We start from the raw sequence: 19,131 nt of genomic DNA on the forward strand, positions 1-19,131 counted from the left end.
AGAGCATTTTTTAACAAGAAGTTAAACAAATAATGAGCTAGTTAGCTAGGTAGAAATCAAACTACACTTCATTTGACCTTTCTGTATATTATTGAAAATGAAATGGCTTTCGGTAAATGAATATGTGTCTATGTTCTCCTCTTGCCAGGCCAAGGAGAATAAAACTAAATACATGAACAAGCTCAAAAGAACAGTGAAATCAAAAAATGATTTTATTCTCTTATTCTCTACTATCAACACTGTCAGTTTAAATATACAGGAACATTTCATATTATTTTCCACTTGGAAATATAAAAAAGTCACTTTTGCCTACGTTTGTGAACTTATGTTTGCCTCTGGTTATCCTTGCATCTCCCACAGTTTGACTAGTCTTTACATGATGAGTTTATTAGTTAAGAGTTCATTTTACCCAGACTAAACTGTATTTACAACACCTCCTTCACCCACCTCACAGCCTACTACTCACTAACGAGTACACAGAAGTTTTTAGAAACCCATAGAAACCGAGAAACCTCCCCCCTTAGCATGTTTAACTAATGTTCAGGTTATTCATCTTTTTTTAAATGAACCTATAGAATCACAGTAAATATAATCATTCATTCAGAAAAGCAAAGGGTAACTGAATAAATAAGTGAACTTTGATCACTAGTTTTCATTTTAATTACTTTTATCTTGAGTGTATTCAAACACCAGCTTCTTTTATTTCATTACTAATTTCATTTTTACTTTTAAAAATGTGTAAAGAACTTTGAAAACCATGTATGAAAGGTAACACCTAAATAAACTTCTAATTGTTCTTTTTTATAATTACAGTATTTAAAAAGGTCCGAATACCTCAATATTTTAAGAGTAACCAGCTGATTTGTTCCCCAGTTTTAAATGCAAAGAAGACTGGGCGCTATAACAACACCGGAGCAAAACAGAACAAGGCAAGCAAATCTAAACCTGCAAACCTCCAAAACTCTACCTCACTGGGAATGTCTGCATTGAAACCCAAGTGAAATTAAGGTCATTTCTCATTCAAGATTCCAAGGATTTGTGTCTCAAAGTTCCTCATTAGATTTTCTGAATGTGATAAAAACTAGTATTCAAAATTCAAAATTTCTTAAATGATCAGGCAATCAGGCAAGTATACAATCATCTCCATAATTTTTTTTTGTTGTAGTTAAATTGTGTGCAAGAAATACAGGGCAAACTGGTTGTGAAGACTGAAAATTAACTGAAAATGAGTGAGTCAGGAACTGTACCCTGGGCGAGTGTGGGTGTGCAACTGTAACCTGGGTGGGTGCGGGTGTAGAACTGTAACCTCCTGTAGGACAGTTGAACTGTAATGACCAGGGAACTGTGGGTCTCAGGGCTTCTATCCTTGGATACTGAGCTCAATGAGGCGACCAGCAAATACACTCACAGTGCCGATAATGCACACAGCCATGAATACACACAGGAGAATGTGATCCAGTACCATGGCAACAAACTTCCACTCCTCAGCTGCCTGCAGAGAGCAAAGGAAAGAAGAGAGTCAGACAGTACAGATCAATGGATCTTTTTATACATAGTCACCCTATTTTAGGGGAGCAAAAGTAACTGGACAAACTTACAAAAAATAGGGGGAACTACAGACGGGTGGCAAATTAGAGGAAAAACCTGAATAAATGAGTGAAGAAACATAACAAATGCAGATGTTTCCATACTGGTGTACTGCATGATACAATGATACAATTAAGCAATTAACATACAGTCATGCCCTGTGGCATGTATAAAAATACTGAGCAGGCCCAGCTGACCTAAATTTTGGATGAAGAGGACAAAAGATCTAAGTAACTTTGAAAGAGGGGCACGGATGGCAGTAGCTGCAGTCACAAAGACTACTTAACTAGTTAATGTTTCAACAGGAACAGTGACTGAAGTGACATCTGCATTTAGATCTATAAGAAAGACTTCAATAAATAGGGTCAGAAACTGTGATCGAAAGTGCACATTCGATGACTGGGAAGCTTGTGCATTAGTGCGATATGTAAGGAAGAACAGAAGAGCAACTCTTCCTCAGGTGATTGACATAATTTAAGAGACAGGACAGGCTCTGTTTTGTTTGGGAAAAGCCGAAGGCTCCTAAAATGCTAGCCTGTTGCTTAAGGCCTTACGTTATTGGATTCCTCATCAGACTTCATGGTTTCGGCAATGTAATTGACCCCCTCGATGGCTCTGCGGACGTCAGCGTTCTTGGTTATGGGGGACTGGAAGACGACAGCTTCTGGAGTCGGCTTGCCAGAGATGTCCGAGATGTCGAAGTCGGCTCCAAAAACGAGCTTTGCTTGCTTCTCCTTTGAAGGCCTCTTCATGGTGGAGAAGAACATGATGTTGGGAATGGTGTCGATGAAAACCTGCAGCAATAAGGAAGGAATGCATTTACAAACTCACGCACATTTACCACATGGTAAATATCACTCATGTACTATGTACATAAATACATTCAAATGACCTATAAGGACCATGTTAATATCCAGTTGCTTCAAATATCCGTCCCGCTATTAACACTACCTATATTTAAACTTAAAATAGCCTACCCTTGTAACTTCACTTTTTTTCAGAAACAGGATGTCTCCCTGAAATGACTGACATATTCTAATATATATTTTACAATCCACTGAGGAAGTGAGGACATTTGGAATGTTCAATTAGCTATTTGCTACGAATGCCAATTTGGGAGGTGTGTAGGCATCCGCAGTTCTCCTCTGGAACACATGGTGTCACCAGTCTGCTTTTTTCACACCGCAGCCAACAGCTAAACTGCACCCACAGGAGGCTGGGTAATTTAGCAGTACCCACAGGAGGCTGGGTACTTTAGCTGTACCCACAGGAGGCTGGGTTGTTCATCTGTACCCACAGGAAGCTGAGTGGTTTAGCTGTACCCACAGGAGGCTGGGTGGTTTAGCTGTACCCACAGGAAGCTGGGTGGTTTAGCTGTACCCACAGGAAGCTGGGTGGTTTAGCTGCACCCACAGGAGGCTGGGTGGTTTAGCTGTACCCACAGGAGGCTTGGTACTTTAGCTGTACCCACAGAGCGCTGGGTTGTTTATCTGTACCCACAGGAGGCTGAGTACTTTAGCTGTACCCACAGAGCGCTGGGTACTTTAGCTGTACCCACAGAGCGCTGGGTTGTTTATCTGTACCCACAGGAGGCTGGGTAATTTAACAGTACCCACAGGAGGCTGGGTTGTTTATCTGTACCCACAGGAGGCTGGGTACTTTAGCTCATACCCAGAGGGGGCTTGGTACTTTAGCTGTACCCAGAGGGGGCTTGGTACTTTAGCTGTACCCAGAGGGGGCTTGGTACTTTAGCTGTACCCACAGGGGGCTTGGTACTTTAGCTGTACCCACAGGGGGCTTGGTATTTTAGCTGTACCCAGAGGGGGCTTGGTATTTTAGCTGTACCCACAGGGGGCTTGGTACTTTAGCTGTACCCAGAGGGGGCTGGGTTGTTTAGCTGTACCCAGAGGGGGCTTGGTATTTTAGCTGTACCCACAGGAGGCTGGGTGGTTTAGCTGTACCCACAGGAAGCTGGGTGGTTTAGCTGTACCCACAGGAAGCTGGGTGGTTTAGCTGTACCCACAGGAGGCTGGGTGGTTTAGCTGTACCCACAGGAAGCTGGGTGGTTTAGCTGTACCCACAGGAGGCTGGGTGGTTTATCTGTACCCACAGGAAGCTGGGTGGTTTAGCTGTACCCACAGGAGGCTAGGTTGTTTATCTGTACCCACAGGAGGCTGGGTACTTTAGCTGTACCCACAGGAGGCTAGGTACTTTAGCTGCACCCACAGGAGGCTGGGTTGTTTATCTGTACCCACAGGAGGCTGGGTACTTTAGCTGTACCCACAGGAGGCTGGGTTGTTTATCTGTACCCACAGGAGGCTTGGTACTTTAGCTGTACCCACAGAGCGCTGGGTTGTTTATCCGTACCCACAGGAGGCTGAGTACTTTAGCTGTACCCACAGAGCGCTGGGTACTTTAGCTGTACCCACAGAGCGCTGGGTTGTTTATCTGTACCCACAGGAGGCTGGGTAATTTAACAGTACCCACAGGAGGCTGGGTTGTTTATCTGTACCCACAGGAGGCTGGGTACTTTAGCTCATACCCAGAGGGGGCTTGGTACTTTAGCTGTACCCAGAGGGGGCTTGGTACTTTAGCTGTACCCAGAGGGGGCTTGGTACTTTAGCTGTTCCCACAGGGGGCTTGGTACTTTAGCTGTACCCACAGGGGGCTTGGTATTTTAGCTGTACCCAGAGGGGGCTTGGTATTTTAGCTGTACCCACAGGGGGCTGGGTTATTTAGCTGTACCCAGAGGGGGCTGGGGTGTTTAGCTGTACCCACAGGGGGCTGGGTGGTTTATCTGTACCCACAGGAAGCTGGGTGGTTTAGCTGTACCCACAGGAGGCTGGGTTGTTTATCTGTACCCACAGGAGGCTGGGTACTTTAGCTGTACCCACAGGAGGCTAGGTACTTTAGCTGCACCCACAGGAGGCTGGGTTGTTTAGCTGTACCCAGAGGGGGCTTGGTGGTTTAGCTGTACCCACAGGAAGCTGGGTGGTTTAGCTGTACCCACAGGAGGCTGGGTGGTTTATCTGTACCCACAGGAAGCTGGGTGGTTTAGCTGTACCCACAGGAGGCTAGGTTGTTTATCTGTACCCACAGGAGGCTGGGTACTTTAGCTGTACCCACAGGAGGCTAGGTACTTTAGCTGCACCCACAGGAGGCTGGGTTGTTTATCTGTACCCACAGGAGGCTGGGTACTTTAGCTGTACCCACAGGAGGCTGGGTTGTTTATCTGTACCCACAGGAGGCTTGGTACTTTAGCTGTACCCACAGAGCGCTGGGTTGTTTATCCGTACCCACAGGAGGCTGAGTACTTTAGCTGTACCCACAGAGCGCTGGGTACTTTAGCTGTACCCACAGAGCGCTGGGTTGTTTATCTGTACCCACAGGAGGCTGGGTAATTTAACAGTACCCACAGGAGGCTGGGTTGTTTATCTGTACCCACAGGAGGCTGGGTACTTTAGCTCATACCCAGAGGGGGCTTGGTACTTTAGCTGTACCCAGAGGGGGCTTGGTACTTTAGCTGTACCCAGAGGGGGCTTGGTACTTTAGCTGTTCCCACAGGGGGCTTGGTACTTTAGCTGTACCCACAGGGGGCTTGGTATTTTAGCTGTACCCAGAGGGGGCTTGGTATTTTAGCTGTACCCACAGGGGGCTGGGTTATTTAGCTGTACCCAGAGGGGGCTGGGGTGTTTAGCTGTACCCACAGGGGGCTGGGTGGTTTATCTGTACCCACAGGAAGCTGGGTGGTTTAGCTGTACCCACAGGAGGCTGGGTTGTTTATCTGTACCCACAGGAGGCTGGGTACTTTAGCTGTACCCACAGGAGGCTAGGTACTTTAGCTGCACCCACAGGAGGCTGGGTTGTTTAGCTGTACCCAGAGGGGGCTTGGTATTTTAGCTGTACCCACAGGGGGCTTGGTACTTTAGCTGTACCCAGAGGGGGCTGGGTTGTTTAGCTGTACCCAGAGGGGGCTGGGTTATTTAGCTGTACCCAGAGGGGGCTGGGGTGTTTAGCTGTACCCACAGGGGGCTGGGTGGTTTATCTGTACCCACAGGAAGCTGGGTGGTTTAGCTGTACCCACAGGAGGCTGGGTTGTTTATCTGTACCCACAGGAGGCTGGGTACTTTAGCTGTACCCACAGGAGGCTAGGTACTTTAGCTGCACCCACAGGAGGCTGGGTTGTTTATCTGTACCCACAGGAGGCTGGGTACTTTAGCTGTACCCACAGGAGGCTGGGTGGTTTATCTGTACCCACAGGAGGCTTGGTACTTTAGCTGTACCCACAGAGCGCTGGGTTGTTTATCTGTACCCACAGGAGGCTGAGTACTTTAGCTGTACCCACAGAGCGCTGGGTACTTTAGCTGTACCCACAGAGCGCTGGGTTGTTTATCTGTACCCACAGGAGGCTGGGTAATTTAACAGTACCCACAGGAGGCTGGGTTGTTTATCTGTACCCACAGGAGGCTGGGTACTTTAGCTCATACCCAGAGGGGGCTTGGTACTTTAGCTGTACCCAGAGGGGGCTTGGTACTTTAGCTGTACCCAGAGGGGGCTTGGTACTTTAGCTGTACCCACAGGGGGCTTGGTACTTTAGCTGTACCCACAGGGGGCTTGGTATTTTAGCTGTACCCAGAGGGGGCTTGGTATTTTAGCTGTACCCACAGGGGGCTTGGTACTTTAGCTGTACCCAGAGGGGGCTGGGTTGTTTAGCTGTACCCAGAGGGGGCTTGGTATTTTAGCTGTACCCACAGGGGGCTTGGTACTTTAGCTGTACCCAGAGGGGGCTGGGTTGTTTAGCTGTACCCAGAGGGGGCTGGGTTATTTAGCTGTACCCAGAGGGGGCTGGGGTGTTTAGCTGTACCCACAGGGGGCTGGGTTGTTTAGCTGTACCCACAGGGGGCTGGGTTGTTTATCTGTACCCACAGGGGGCTGGGTTGTTTAGCTGTACCCACCTTACGGACCCACTGTGGCATGGTGTGGGTGCTGGGGGAGCGGTGGTGGGTATTGATGACAATGACTGTGATGATGATGGAGGCTATGACGAAGACCATGGTGAAGAGCATGTACTTCCCGATGAGCGGCACAGCGCTGGAGGTGGATGGGATGAGCTCCACGATGACCAGCAGGAACACAGTCAGGGACAGCAGCACAGAGATGCTGAGAGTCATCTTTTCACCTGAGGGACACACAAGGCCCCACCAAGCCCACATGACACACAAACACACACACACAGACACACACAGAGACACACACACACACACACACACACACACATCATATACACTGAGTATACAGAATATATAGAACGTATACTTTTCAATCCCATGGTCTTACATATTAGGACATAACTAACCCTCCTCTGGTCCTCACCAAGTCCTAACAGTAAATAAATCTTACCTCATTTGACAAATCACACAAACAACAGATTTACTTTGTTATAATTTATACAATCAATAATAACCCAACATGCCGAAGCCTTCTGTGAAAAAATTGCCCAAACCAAAATCCTAAATATTTTCTTTTTCAGACTTTGAATTGTAGGTTTACTGTTGTGCTTAGGACCGTTGCACTGTCCTGTACGGTCTGCTTTAGCTGTCAGACAGACAGCCTCACATTTTCCCCTGGAAAACGCTGGTATAGAGGAATTCACAGTGGACTCAATGACTGTGAGGCGTCCAGGGAGCCATACCTGAGTCAGTGGGCAGGTAGAAGACCAGGCCAGTGAGGAAGGAGAAGAGCATACAGGGGATGATGACGTTGACAATGAAGTACAGTGGCAGCCGTTGCATGAGGAAGTGGTAGGTGATGTCCAGGTAGGGTGTTTCCGGGCAGCAAGCGTAGAACACCCAGTGCTTCCAGCTGCGAAAGTCCTTCATTACCCACTCGCCACTCTCCATGAAGTTGCTCAGGTCAGGACGGTCACTGTCCTGGTGGGCAAACAGATCATCTCATGGAGATGAGTACACTAGCCACAGGCATTCAGTCACACAAGTAAATTAAAAACCCTGTTTCCAAATATGTGTATATACTCAGCTATTCAGCAAATTGAACTATTCAGCTATTCAGGATAATTGAATTGAGTGCATTCTTATCTACCTTTAAGTTTTCTTAAGCCACAGGTAGCCTAAAACATTTAGCCTGTAGCGCAATTAAAACGCACTAAAGTTGCAAGAAATATGGCAAAGAAGAAGGAGTTATGCTTAGATGTGTGCAACCAAGTAAACATATTGTAGCAAGAAGGTTACTCCCAGTGAGAAATTGAAAAGAAACTTAAGATTTCTAGGTGCAGTGTTCAGTACACACTCAGGAAGGTCCAGCTGATGGGCAGAGATGTAAACAGTAGAAGAAGACTTCCAGTAATTTGTTTAATTGTAATTAAAGCCAAATTAGGCTATTTTAAGGAAAGTCATGTCTAAGATTGTTTTTAAGTAAAACACATATTTTTGTGTTATTGTAGGTAGACATGGGAAAATGGTTTGTTATTCAATAAATGCACATAAATTAGCTGAAGTTTTCTCTACTTGATGTTTTTTTTTTTTAAGAGCCACAGGTGACCTAATAATTTTAGCATGTACGATATAAACACATAAACAGAATGTAAATGGGATCAAGTGAATGAGGCAAATTTAAAAATTGACCAAACAGTATCCCAACAGAGTCATTTCCAAAGACGGTGAGTTTGGCGCACAGAGTCCTTTAAAGGGATGATGAGTTTGGCGCATTAGTACAGAGTCCTTTAAAGGGATGGTGAGTTTGGCGCATTAGTACAGAGTCCTTTAAAGGGATGGTGAGTTTGGCGCATTAGTACAGAGTCCTTTAAAGGGATGGTGAGTTTGGCGCACTAGTCCTTTAAAGGGATGGTGAGTTTGGCGCACTAGTCCTTTAAAGGGATGGTGAGTTTGGCACACTAGTCCTTTAAAGGGATGGTGAGTTTGGCGCATTAGCACAGAGTCCTTTAAAGGGATGATGAGTTTGGCGCATTAGTACAGAGTCCTTTAAAGGGATGGTGAGTTTGGCGCATTAGCACAGAGTCCTTTAAAGGGATGGTGAGTTTGGCGCATTAGCACAGAGTCCTTTAAAAGGATGGTGAGTTTGGCGCACTAGTCCTTTAAAGGGATGGTGAGTTTGGCGCATTAGCACAGAGTCCTTTAAAGGGATGGTGAGTTTGGCGCACTAGTCCTTTAAAGGGATGGTGAGTTTGGCGCATTAGCACAGAGTCCTTTAAAGGGATGGTGAGTTTGGCGCATTAGTACAGAGTCCTTTAAAGGGATGGTGAGTTTGGCGCATTAGCACAGAGTCCTTTAAAGGGATGGTGAGTTTGGCGCATTAGCACAGAGTCCTTTAAAGGGATGGTGAGTTTGGCGCATTAGTACAGAGTCCTTTAAAGGGATGGTGAGTTTGGCGCATTAGTACAGAGTCCTTTAAAGGGATGGTGAGTTTGGCGCATTAGTACAGAGTCCTTTAAAGGGATGGTGAGTTTGGCGCATTAGTACAGAGTCCTTTAAAGGGATGGTGAGTTTGGCGCATTAGTACAGAGTCCTTTAAAGGGATGGTGAGTTTGGCGCATTAGTACCGGATTGATCACCACCAGGTTTCCGTCATAGGTCCAGGTGCCAAGCTTCATGCTGCAGTTCTGCAGGTCGAAGGGGAAGTGCAGAACGATGATCTCACAGTAGCTCTTAAAGATGGCGGGTGGCGTCCAGGTGATCATGCCCGTGTACTCCAGTAGCACCTTGGTCTCGTGCACAATGGCAAAGTCACCATCAGCACTGCCAGGAAAAACAAACAATACTCTGGGTAAATGTCGAGCCATACAGCCTGTTCTCCTCATTATTCTTATGTTCTTATGTTCTAGATGGGCTCAATAGCCTGTTCTCCTCATTATTTATTCTTAGGTTCTTATGTATTTAACTTTTATAACTTAAATTTTCTTGTTGTTTTGGCTCTGGACTCGTCCAGGTCCTGTGGCTGGAAAACAGATCCAAATAATCACCCGTCCGCCCCCGTACTTGATGGTTGGCATAAGGCTCTTGTGGTGGTAGGCAGTGCTTGGTTTTCACACATTGGATCTGAAATGAAACAATGGCTATGAGGTTAAGGTTCAGAATGTCACCTTTATTTTTGAGTAGGAATTACAGCCCTTTTTTATAGATAGTTCCCCCATTTTAGGTAGAACCCTAACCCTAACCGTTGCTGCCGTTGCTCCATTTCAAATCCAATGTCCTGGAGTACAGAGCCAAAACAACAAAAAGTTTCAAAAAGTTACACTTTCATGTATATTCACATTAACTCATTTGGCTAACGATTTGCTGATTCTTTTGTCCTGCCACCCCATCCCCCCCCAAAATGTATTTTCAGGCCATCTCTGTCAAACTCTTTCAGGGAAAACAGCTGTCAGACTTTCTCCCGGATCACTGCCCTCATTTACAGGGTGGGAAGTGGTCACCCGAGAAGATTAAGAACGGCACCAGTAAAATGATGTAACAGGAACGTCTATTTATAAGCGGGTACGAATAACTCATAGCACATGTTTCAAAATGCATTTCTTTAATGTTCGCCCACCGAGAAACAGAGGATGTTAATCCATCCTGACCAGCTATTATTTAGGAGTAAAAGCATTCCTGTCTATCCACTGTGTGGTACGATCAGAAAACACACCATGCAACCTAGGATAACTTATACCCCTGACATTCTTAGCATTCTGACAGAGCTTTGTTCTAATGTCCGGGGTAGTGGAACTACTGCTAAACAGCACCACTAACAAGCAGTGTAAATAATTACACTACACAGAATTATTTCCACAAGTCAAGACCGGCAACTTTTTTCTCCTACAGTATATGCCACAGCCATATACTGTATACACAAATTTCAGTGCAGGTAGTTACATTTAAGAGGGCTTTAAGGCCAAAATACAGGACATCCATGGTAACATCTATATGGCTGCTGTGAAATTTAAGCCCTAAGATCTACTCAAAACAATGTCGTTGACACCTTGCATTTACACTCTTTAAAACTGAAACTGAATACTAGAATGAAAATCCAATTTATGCCTTTGTAGTATAAGAAAAGGTGGCTTTCAAACAAAAGGGTTTAAGTGGTCATACCATTATAAAATGCTTTTTTCTTTAACTGTGCCAGTGCTTTCTCCAGCATTGAGACTTTATATCCTCAAAATAGATCGTACAGCCTGTTGAAGCCACTTGATGAGTATTTCTATCACCCATAATCTCCTATTATGACACAACTAAAAATAATTATGAAAAAATACACATTCCACATACGTCAAGAAAGCTCTTAAAATAGAAAATGGAGCATTCCCTGTTCCTCCCATTTCTGTCTACATAATCAGACCTTGATCACAGGCACTTACAATGCTTTCAGAAACAGGAGCTACAGCCACACACTGTGGATTTCAATGGAATTGCAGGTTAAAAAACCTTTCAATTAAAAATGTGGGGTCTGCCTTTGGTAAACTGAAGCACCTTCCGCTGTAAGGCAATTAACTCTATTCAAGCAGGACAAATGGTGGAGAGTCCTCTGACTGGAGGATTTAATCTGCATACTCAGATAGGCTGAGGACTGGGCTGACCATCATGCATCGGTAAGATTAATAATCAGCGTTCTGTCCTGATTCTTACTTGTTATAGAGAACAAAGTCAGGACGCCAGATGTCAGTGGATGGGACTCTGATCTTTCTAATTCCACCATAATCAGATGGGTTCCAGTGCAAGTTCACATCTTTCCACGTCTGGATTAAAAAAAAAAAACAAACACAAAAGCATACGTCCATAAATTAATATATCATGTCACTGTTCATAAAAACATTTATATTTTTCAGGGAAAGACACTTATATGACTAAGTGTCAGCTTGACCATCTGCATATAACTCAAAACCAGCAGCACTGGAAATAACGATGTGACACATTAGCGAACTGTTCCCAAAATGCACTGCAGGAATCCCTGAAGTAGCAAGCCGTTCCCAGAACACTCTGAGCTGCACTCCAGAAATCCACACCTGTTTCAGCCGCACATTGCTGGTCACGATCTGATTGACTTCATCCTATGAAGAGAAGGAGGCATTTAAGGATTAAAACCACGGCGTGAAAGAGAATAAACAGGAGGAGTGCGTGGTGGGTCCGTTTATTCATACCACATTGATGAGCTGGATGAGCTGAAGGCCCACGGTAACCTCAACCGGATCCTTGAAGTCATTGACGGGCCGTACCACCTTGTTGTAGCCTTTGAAGAGGGTTTTGACCAGGCGGGTTTCGTCCTCGGAACACCAGGCAGAACCTGCAGAACACAACAGTCACGTCTGCAGGCCAGGCAGAACCTGCAGAACCGGCAGGGCACCAGATAGAACTGGCAGGGCACCAGATAGAACTGGCAGAGCACCAGATAGAACTGGCAGGGCACCAGATAGAACCTGCAAGGCAGCAGACAGAACTGGTGGGGCACCAGATAGAACCTGCAAGGCAGCAGACAGAACTGGCAGGGCACTAGATAGAACTGGCAGGGCAGCAGATAGAACCTGCAAGGCAGCAGACAGAACTGGCAGGGCACCAGATAGAACTGGCAGGGCACCAGATAGAACCTGCAAGGCACCAGATAGAACCTGCAAGGCACCAGATAGAACTGGCAGGGCACCAGATAGAACCTGCAAGGCACCAGATAGAACCTGCAAGGCACCAGATAGAACTGGCAGGGCACCAGATAGAACCTGCAAGGCACCAGATAGAACTGGCAGGGCACCAGATAGAACCTGCAAGGCACCAGATAGAACTGGCAGGGCAACAGATAGAACCTGCAAGGCACCAGATAGAACTGGCAGGACACCAGATAGAACCTGCAAGTCACCAGATAGAACCTGCAAGGCACCAGATAGAACCAGCAGGGTACCAGATAGAACCAGCAGGGCACCAGATAGAACCTGCAAGGCACCAGGCAAAACTGACGGGCTAAACTATTCAATGGGTCTTCCCAGAATTGGCTTTTGGAATGCAGAGCATTTGATGACACTGCCATTTTAACATCACTGTCAAAACTGCGCAAGATTGCGCCTGTCTCCTTCTAATCCCATTGTGTTTGAGTATAGTGCTGCGCACTTTGCGCACAGTATGTTTGAGTAGAGTGTCATGTGCTCTGTGCACAATATGAGTATAGTGCTATGTGCTTTGCACACAGTATCTATGATTAGAGTGCTACATACTGTGCACAGTATGTTTGAGTAGAGTGTAATGTGCTCTGTGCACAGTATGTTTGAGTAGAGTGTAATGTGCTCTGTGCACAGTATGTTTGAATAGAGAGCTATGTGCTCTGTGCACAGTATGTTTGAATAGACAGCTATGTGCTCTGTGCACAGCAATCAGCTGATGGGAGACAGCAACTGTACAGACAGCTGGTAAGAGAGGAGGCCATTCCAGGCATGCCCCACATGCATCGCATACAGCCAGTCACTGTGTAATAGGTGGTCTGTGTGTTCTCGCCAATGCCTACCGTCATCACAACAGGAAAAGACTACAGGACTAGAGACAAGATGCTGCCATTCATCCCCCAGTAGTATTCAGCATTGCATGTATAGGCCAGCATTCCTTATATAGGCTACATACAGGAAGTCATAAAGCCCAACAAAGAGCAGGCTGGATGGCCGCACACTGTTATTACATGATACTCTGTAGCTGTTTGAACACATAGTATAGAGCACAGCAGAAACCTGCCCCTTAATACAAGCTAAACCCACTGATCTCTCAGCTGTAGTCTTTTCTACAACCCATCCTAAATATGACCATCCCTCAGTCTGAATTGCCCCACTTACTCTTCCTGTACAAGAGGTGTGTGCTACCTGTCCCACCCGAGTTAGCTGATGATGCCTGTAAACATGGTAGGGTCAAATATGATTTCATCACTTCAAATCTGAGTGTCTAAAGGGTTCATAATGTGCTTGACTAAGGTCTCCTGAGTAAGTCATTATTATTGTAGAAAAGTACCCCCTAAATCCCAAGCAGGTTTGACCCTATCCCATTACTCTATGAATGACCTTGAAGTATAAATTTAAGCACAGAACTCCATCCAAAGATTAATTAATGATTGCTCTCAAATCCAAAGGAGAAAATTAGTGAAGATTAAATGAACGCACCAAAAGCCTTGATTTTATTTAAAGTCAACGGACCAGACAGGGAATACATCTGCCTGTTCTTACAACAGAATTCTGTCAATCAAGAAACTACCTCCTCGGCTGCAGAAAAACTTTTTATTATAAATTATTTCCCTAGGAGCAGTGAATCCTCAATGTTCACGAAAGTTTACCCAGATCTCCATCTGTTTCAAATACATTTTAAATCAATGGAAACGTGGAGTTTTGTCTTAGTGGGAAACTATAGGGTAAATATTGTACGAGAATTAAAGCTATCTGATGATTTATCTTTCATTTGTGAGGTTCCAGCCAAAGAAAGCAATTTAGCATTACACCTAGCCTATATACAGGAAGAAAAAAAAAAAGCAGACTGATACTCTCCGGTAAAAGCAAAATTCCAGAATAAGCGTGACATCCGGATGAGTCTCATTCAGGAAATTTACCGGTATACATTTCACAAATAGTAACAGATCACGGAGATGAAAGCCATAAAATCTTACCTGTTAGAATACTAATAAGTGGCAGAAGTTGCGAGAGTAGACTTAGATAATTCATTGCGTACTTTCACACCATAGATCTGATTTCAAATCCTGTTATTTCAGAAGTTTAACTCTGCGGTATTGGAAATATCCCGATGGCGGTGAAAGGCAAGAACATGAATGCAGGCTACAAACGAACAGTCCTGCGTGTTTGTCTTCGCGGCTGAGTGACAGGAACAACGGCACTGTTGTGTTCCAGTGTAGCAGCTGACGTTTCTCTCTTCTTTTACACGTGCAGTTATCTAAGGGATAATGTTTCATCATTATGTTATTCATATCGCTTAGGAAGTTTGACCTCACCAGGTTAGTTTGCCAATTTAAAAGAAATACGTAGCATCATAAAATATATCCAAACTAGCGCGAAATAGCAACATTTTCTCAACGTCGCATAAGGCTACATTTGTATAAGTTTGGCAATGTTGTAGCAGCGTTTTTTTTTTTTTTTTAAATAAGGTTGTATTTCTTTACCACTCTCAAACCACAGCTTTCCGGCAATGCTGTACATAAGTTCAGATGACTTATTCATTTAACTTTCCACGACCGAATAACCCAGTGTTATGTTTTTTTCCCCTTGGTTGTAGAAAGAAAGGGAAGCGTTTTCTTTTTCGTCAGATTGAAAACATGTCCCTGTGAAAAGAATAGGTCCTATGTATAATGTGGACCGATTAAAATGTAAATTAAACGATATCATGCCGTACAGCCCTTCTTCATTTTCTAGCGTGTGGCATTGGGTTAAGAGTCGTGGTTGGTCGCTCGCGAACGATATCTTATTTTAGGTGAACGAAATGAACTGCAGTACTTCGATATAACGATACATTCATTTGGTTATTCCTGTATTTTATTTCTCAACGACTGCTAGCATGCGGGTTCTCTTTGAATATGTCTAATGAAAGTCCACACGAACAATTTGAGAGAAAGATAGACCTAGATGCTTTTCATCTTGTCAGTCCGCATTTATGAAAGATCTCAATGGCGAGGACACCCCTAATCGGTGCATCCACTTGTGCACTTCAAAGAAAAAGTAACTTGATGGATTTGATTTACGATAATAATTCCAGACTATAAAACAAGTTGGCTAACTGTTCAAAACTCAATTTAGTTTAAACAGAAATGCGTATGATGTCATTTAGGAATACAATCAGTTTAGCTATTGAACCCAGCCAGACAGGATTAATTATGGACCCTTTTATCAGAATCCATATATTTTTTATCAGCAATGCATACTGTAGCGTCCAACATTAAAACTGATAATGCTGATATATATATAAAGCTCCTTTGGTTTTGTAAAGTAGGAATATGCACTCCCATGTGCTTCTTTCTCTCAGCACACGCACAGTAGTGGTAAGGTTAATACACATGATACACAGGTGTACCCAGGTGTTGGTCTGATTTTTGGCATTTAATAATCCACACTAAAAGCTGTTATTCTATCACTTTAAATAATATAAAGATTAAAGGATTTTACAGAAAATTAGAAACAATTTATCCAATTAAATGACTGAATGAATAAATGGATGTGACTCCAGTGAATGAAGAACGGGTTATTTAAATATTTGAAGCACCTTAACTCCCACAGCCCCTCTGAGACAGACACATCAATCACTGTGAGTGGCTGTTATGAAAATGTGATTATGTAAAAAAATATATATATATATATCAATGCCCAGGAGCCTGTGCATCTCCTTCATTAGTCAACACAGGGACTGAGAGCCCATGGCTTTTACAGACCCTTCTGTTTTTTTTCTGATTTACGAACGCTAACATACAGAATGAATAAACCATCACTCCAAATCATTTATTCTGAACCATCATGCTGAAGTGAGCCTTTGCCTATTAATTAATATCTTTATCATACAGTCTACTGAAATAAAAATAAAAATAAAACTCAGCATCTACTACTGTCTAGCAGTCTTCGGGACAGAAAATGCTATTGTGAACTGACAGTCAACAGAATGCATTTGAATTGAGCTCTATTTTCACCGCACAGTGATCTCTTTCTCTCTAAGCATCTCTCTTTTTGTCGTACAACATCAGACGTCAGCCAAGCATACGTCAATCACCTTGAACATGGATTCTGGGGATGATGTGAACTTAACCTCTGCCACTGTGATTTCTGCCCTACATGAAATGACCTGACCTAAGTGAGGTCCTCTTCATGACCTGACCTAAGTGAGGTCCTCTTCATGAACTGACCTAAGTGAGGTCCTCTTCATGAACTGACCTAAGTGAGGTCCTCTTCATGACCTGACCTAAGTGAGGTCCTCTTCATGAACTGACATAAGTGGGTCTCATTCAGACAGGTGATAATATATTTATCTCACATACAGGCATTTAGCTGGTTCTCTTATCCACACAGATTACATTTTTTTACACTATTCATTTATACGGCTGGACAGGTGAAATGCCTTGCTCGAGGGTACAATGGCAGTGTCTCACCTAGAAATCAAACCCACAACATCAGAATTACAAATTCACAGCCACAGTGCAACATAAGGAATGTTTTGACCAAAGACCTACTGTAAACCACAAACAACTACGACGCAGGGAGTTTTAGTCTACATTTTCTGTTCTGCTCAATTAAAAGTGCTATAAAAAGGAAAAGTTTAAACGTGCCCTACTGAATTAATTTTATGAATTTAAATTTGAATGCATTCCTCTGGTATCATTTGGATCAAGCAGGTGAGCATAGCCATTTCCAATGTTACAACCCAACTTCCACATCTAACGCCTTTAAATGGCTTAAGGGAAAATAGATTTATACTGTACCGTAGCTCTAACATCATACCAATCAAATCACCTTAGAAAACCCGCTATAGACTTCATGCATATTCTTTCCATTAAACCTGAGTTCTGCAACCCTGGTCCCGGAGAGCCACAAGCTCTGCCGGTTTTTGTTCTCACTAAAAAGTCAGCAGCCAGTTCTGACCTGAGTAACCAGGGGAAGAGTGTTATCTGCGTAATCAGTTGTTCTAATTGATTAATTAAGCGAAGAGTATAAACAAAAACAAGCAGAGCCTATAGCTCTCCAGGACCAGGGTTGCGGACCATGGCATTAAACCAACCACTTCCTCATAAACAAGGTTTTTCAAACACTGCCTTTTAACCCAAACAGACCAGAAACCAGCCGACAAGATTATTAACATCATCTGCAAAAACCAAATGAAAAACATAATTTTTATCATTCATTTTAGAAGAACCATAAACAGGACGATTGCATACATTTTTCTAAGGCTTTTTCTTACTGGATAAGAGCATCTGCTAAATGCCTGTAATGCAATGTAACAGATTACGTTTGGTAATTGAAAGGTGCACTCGATGGGGTAAACGTTTGAGTGTAAAAACTGTAAACCGTGACAAAAAGAAAAATCATTCATGCTTTTGCATCCAATCAAGATTATTTTCACAGCAGACATTTCAAGGCCAACAAACATCACAGCAGCACATATATGATATCAACTTATATCAAATTATATCAAATATAATCAGTCACTCAAAAAGCACACTGTACCAAACTTATGGAAGAGATCTATCACATTCCCTGTGCCAAAGAAGAACAACCCAAGGGATCATTATGACTTTCGACCAGTGAAATTAACATCTTTCAACATTAAGTGTATTGAGCACCTGGTTCTTTCACAAATCTAAGCAAGCATAGCCGAGCAGAGCAGACCAAGTACAGTTTGCCTACCAAAGGAACAGAGGAGTCGATGATCTTCTAACATTGCTTCATCTGGTTCAATCCCATCCGGAGATACCAAAACAAAGAAGAAAAAATAGTGATCAAAGTTATTTAGACATTCAATTGATATGCTGCAGGTAGCCGTAGAATGTATAATACCTGTTGCTGTAGTAGCTGTTTATCTCTTGGTGCTTCATGAAGCTGTAGGATGTATAATACCTGTTCCTGTATTCGCTGTTAATCTCCTGGTGCTGTAGGATTTATTTCAGGTAACCGATGATGTTGGGGGGGGGGGGGGGAGAGGTTGTCCTGAAGTGGATGATGGAGAAGAACAGCTCACAATACCACAAGCACAGGGAATTCACCACAAGCACAATCATCCACCACAAGCACAGGGAATTCACCACAAGCACAATCATCCACCACAAGCACAGGGAATTCACCACAAGCACAATCATCCACCACAAGCACAGGGAATTCACCACAAGCACAATCATCCACCACAAGCACAGGGAATTCACCACAAGCACAATCATCCACCACAAGCACAGGGAATTCACCACAAGCACAATCATCCACCACAAGCACAGGGAATTCACCACAAGCACAATCATCCACCACAAGCACAGGGAATTCACCACAAGCACAATCATCCACCACAAGCACAGGGAATTCACCACAAGCACAATCATCCACCACAAGCACAGGGAATTCACCACAAGCACAATCATCCACCACAAGCACAGGGAATTCACCACAAGCACAGGGAATTCACCACAAGCACAATCATCCACCACAAGCACAGGGAATTCACCACAAGCACAATCATCCACCACAAGCACAGGGAATTCAGAAAACGTACAGGAAATTTGTCTGTTTTTTTCCTGGTTATTTTGCTGGTTAAGTGCCCCCTTGTCGGACATTTTAAAGGACACACCTGCTATAGCTCCTCTCCTGTCTTGCCCACACAAGCCCATTTCACACATACATCTTAACCTGTAAACGTTCTGGAAATTTTCTGTCGGCATCCTGTGTGAAGAGTTGAGGTTGATGGAGTTTATTTTCCATGTAAGACGTTCCTCCAGTTTTCAGCACAGCGCATTCAGTAGCTCCATATTACAGCCGTGCCCTGCTGTCCACCATCCCACTTCAGTGACTCCATCTAAACTACAATCTCTCAATTTGGATGA

At 43.9% G+C, this 19,131-nt stretch overlaps 1 protein-coding gene across 1 annotated transcript; it reads right to left on the reverse strand.

Annotated features, from left to right (window-relative positions):
* Positions 1-802: 802 nt before the first annotated feature.
* Positions 803-14,357, reverse strand: LOC118214430 (acetylcholine receptor subunit alpha). Its single transcript, XM_035394355.1, has 9 exons — positions 14,224-14,357; positions 11,741-11,883; positions 11,606-11,650; positions 11,229-11,338; positions 9,164-9,359; positions 7,280-7,517; positions 6,543-6,766; positions 2,142-2,381; positions 803-1,492 (listed from the first exon to the last, which is right to left on the reverse strand). The coding sequence occupies exons 1-9, from the start codon at positions 14,276-14,278 to the stop codon at positions 1,361-1,363; spliced, it is 1,383 nt and encodes a 460-aa protein (XP_035250246.1). The 5' UTR covers positions 14,279-14,357; the 3' UTR covers positions 803-1,360.
* Positions 14,358-19,131: the final 4,774 nt, after the last annotated feature.

Source organism: Anguilla anguilla, chromosome 15 (assembly GCF_013347855.1).
Source record: "Anguilla anguilla isolate fAngAng1 chromosome 15, fAngAng1.pri, whole genome shotgun sequence".
NCBI lineage: Eukaryota > Metazoa > Chordata > Actinopteri > Anguilliformes > Anguillidae > Anguilla > Anguilla anguilla.

Bases quoted from the DNA above. Each gene is read 5' to 3' on its own strand.
- LOC118214430 (XM_035394355.1), bottom strand. From the start codon at position 14,278: ATGAATTATCTAAGTCTACTCTCGCAACTTCTGCCACTTATTAGTATT. The intron at 11,651-11,740 runs GTATGAATAAAC...TTCTCTTCATAG, and splicing joins TCATCCAGCTCATCAATGTG to GATGAAGTCAATCAGATCGT. The intron at 1,493-2,141 runs GTAAGGCCTTAA...TGCTCTCTGCAG, and splicing joins CTGATGAGGAATCCAATAAC to GCAGCTGAGGAGTGGAAGTT.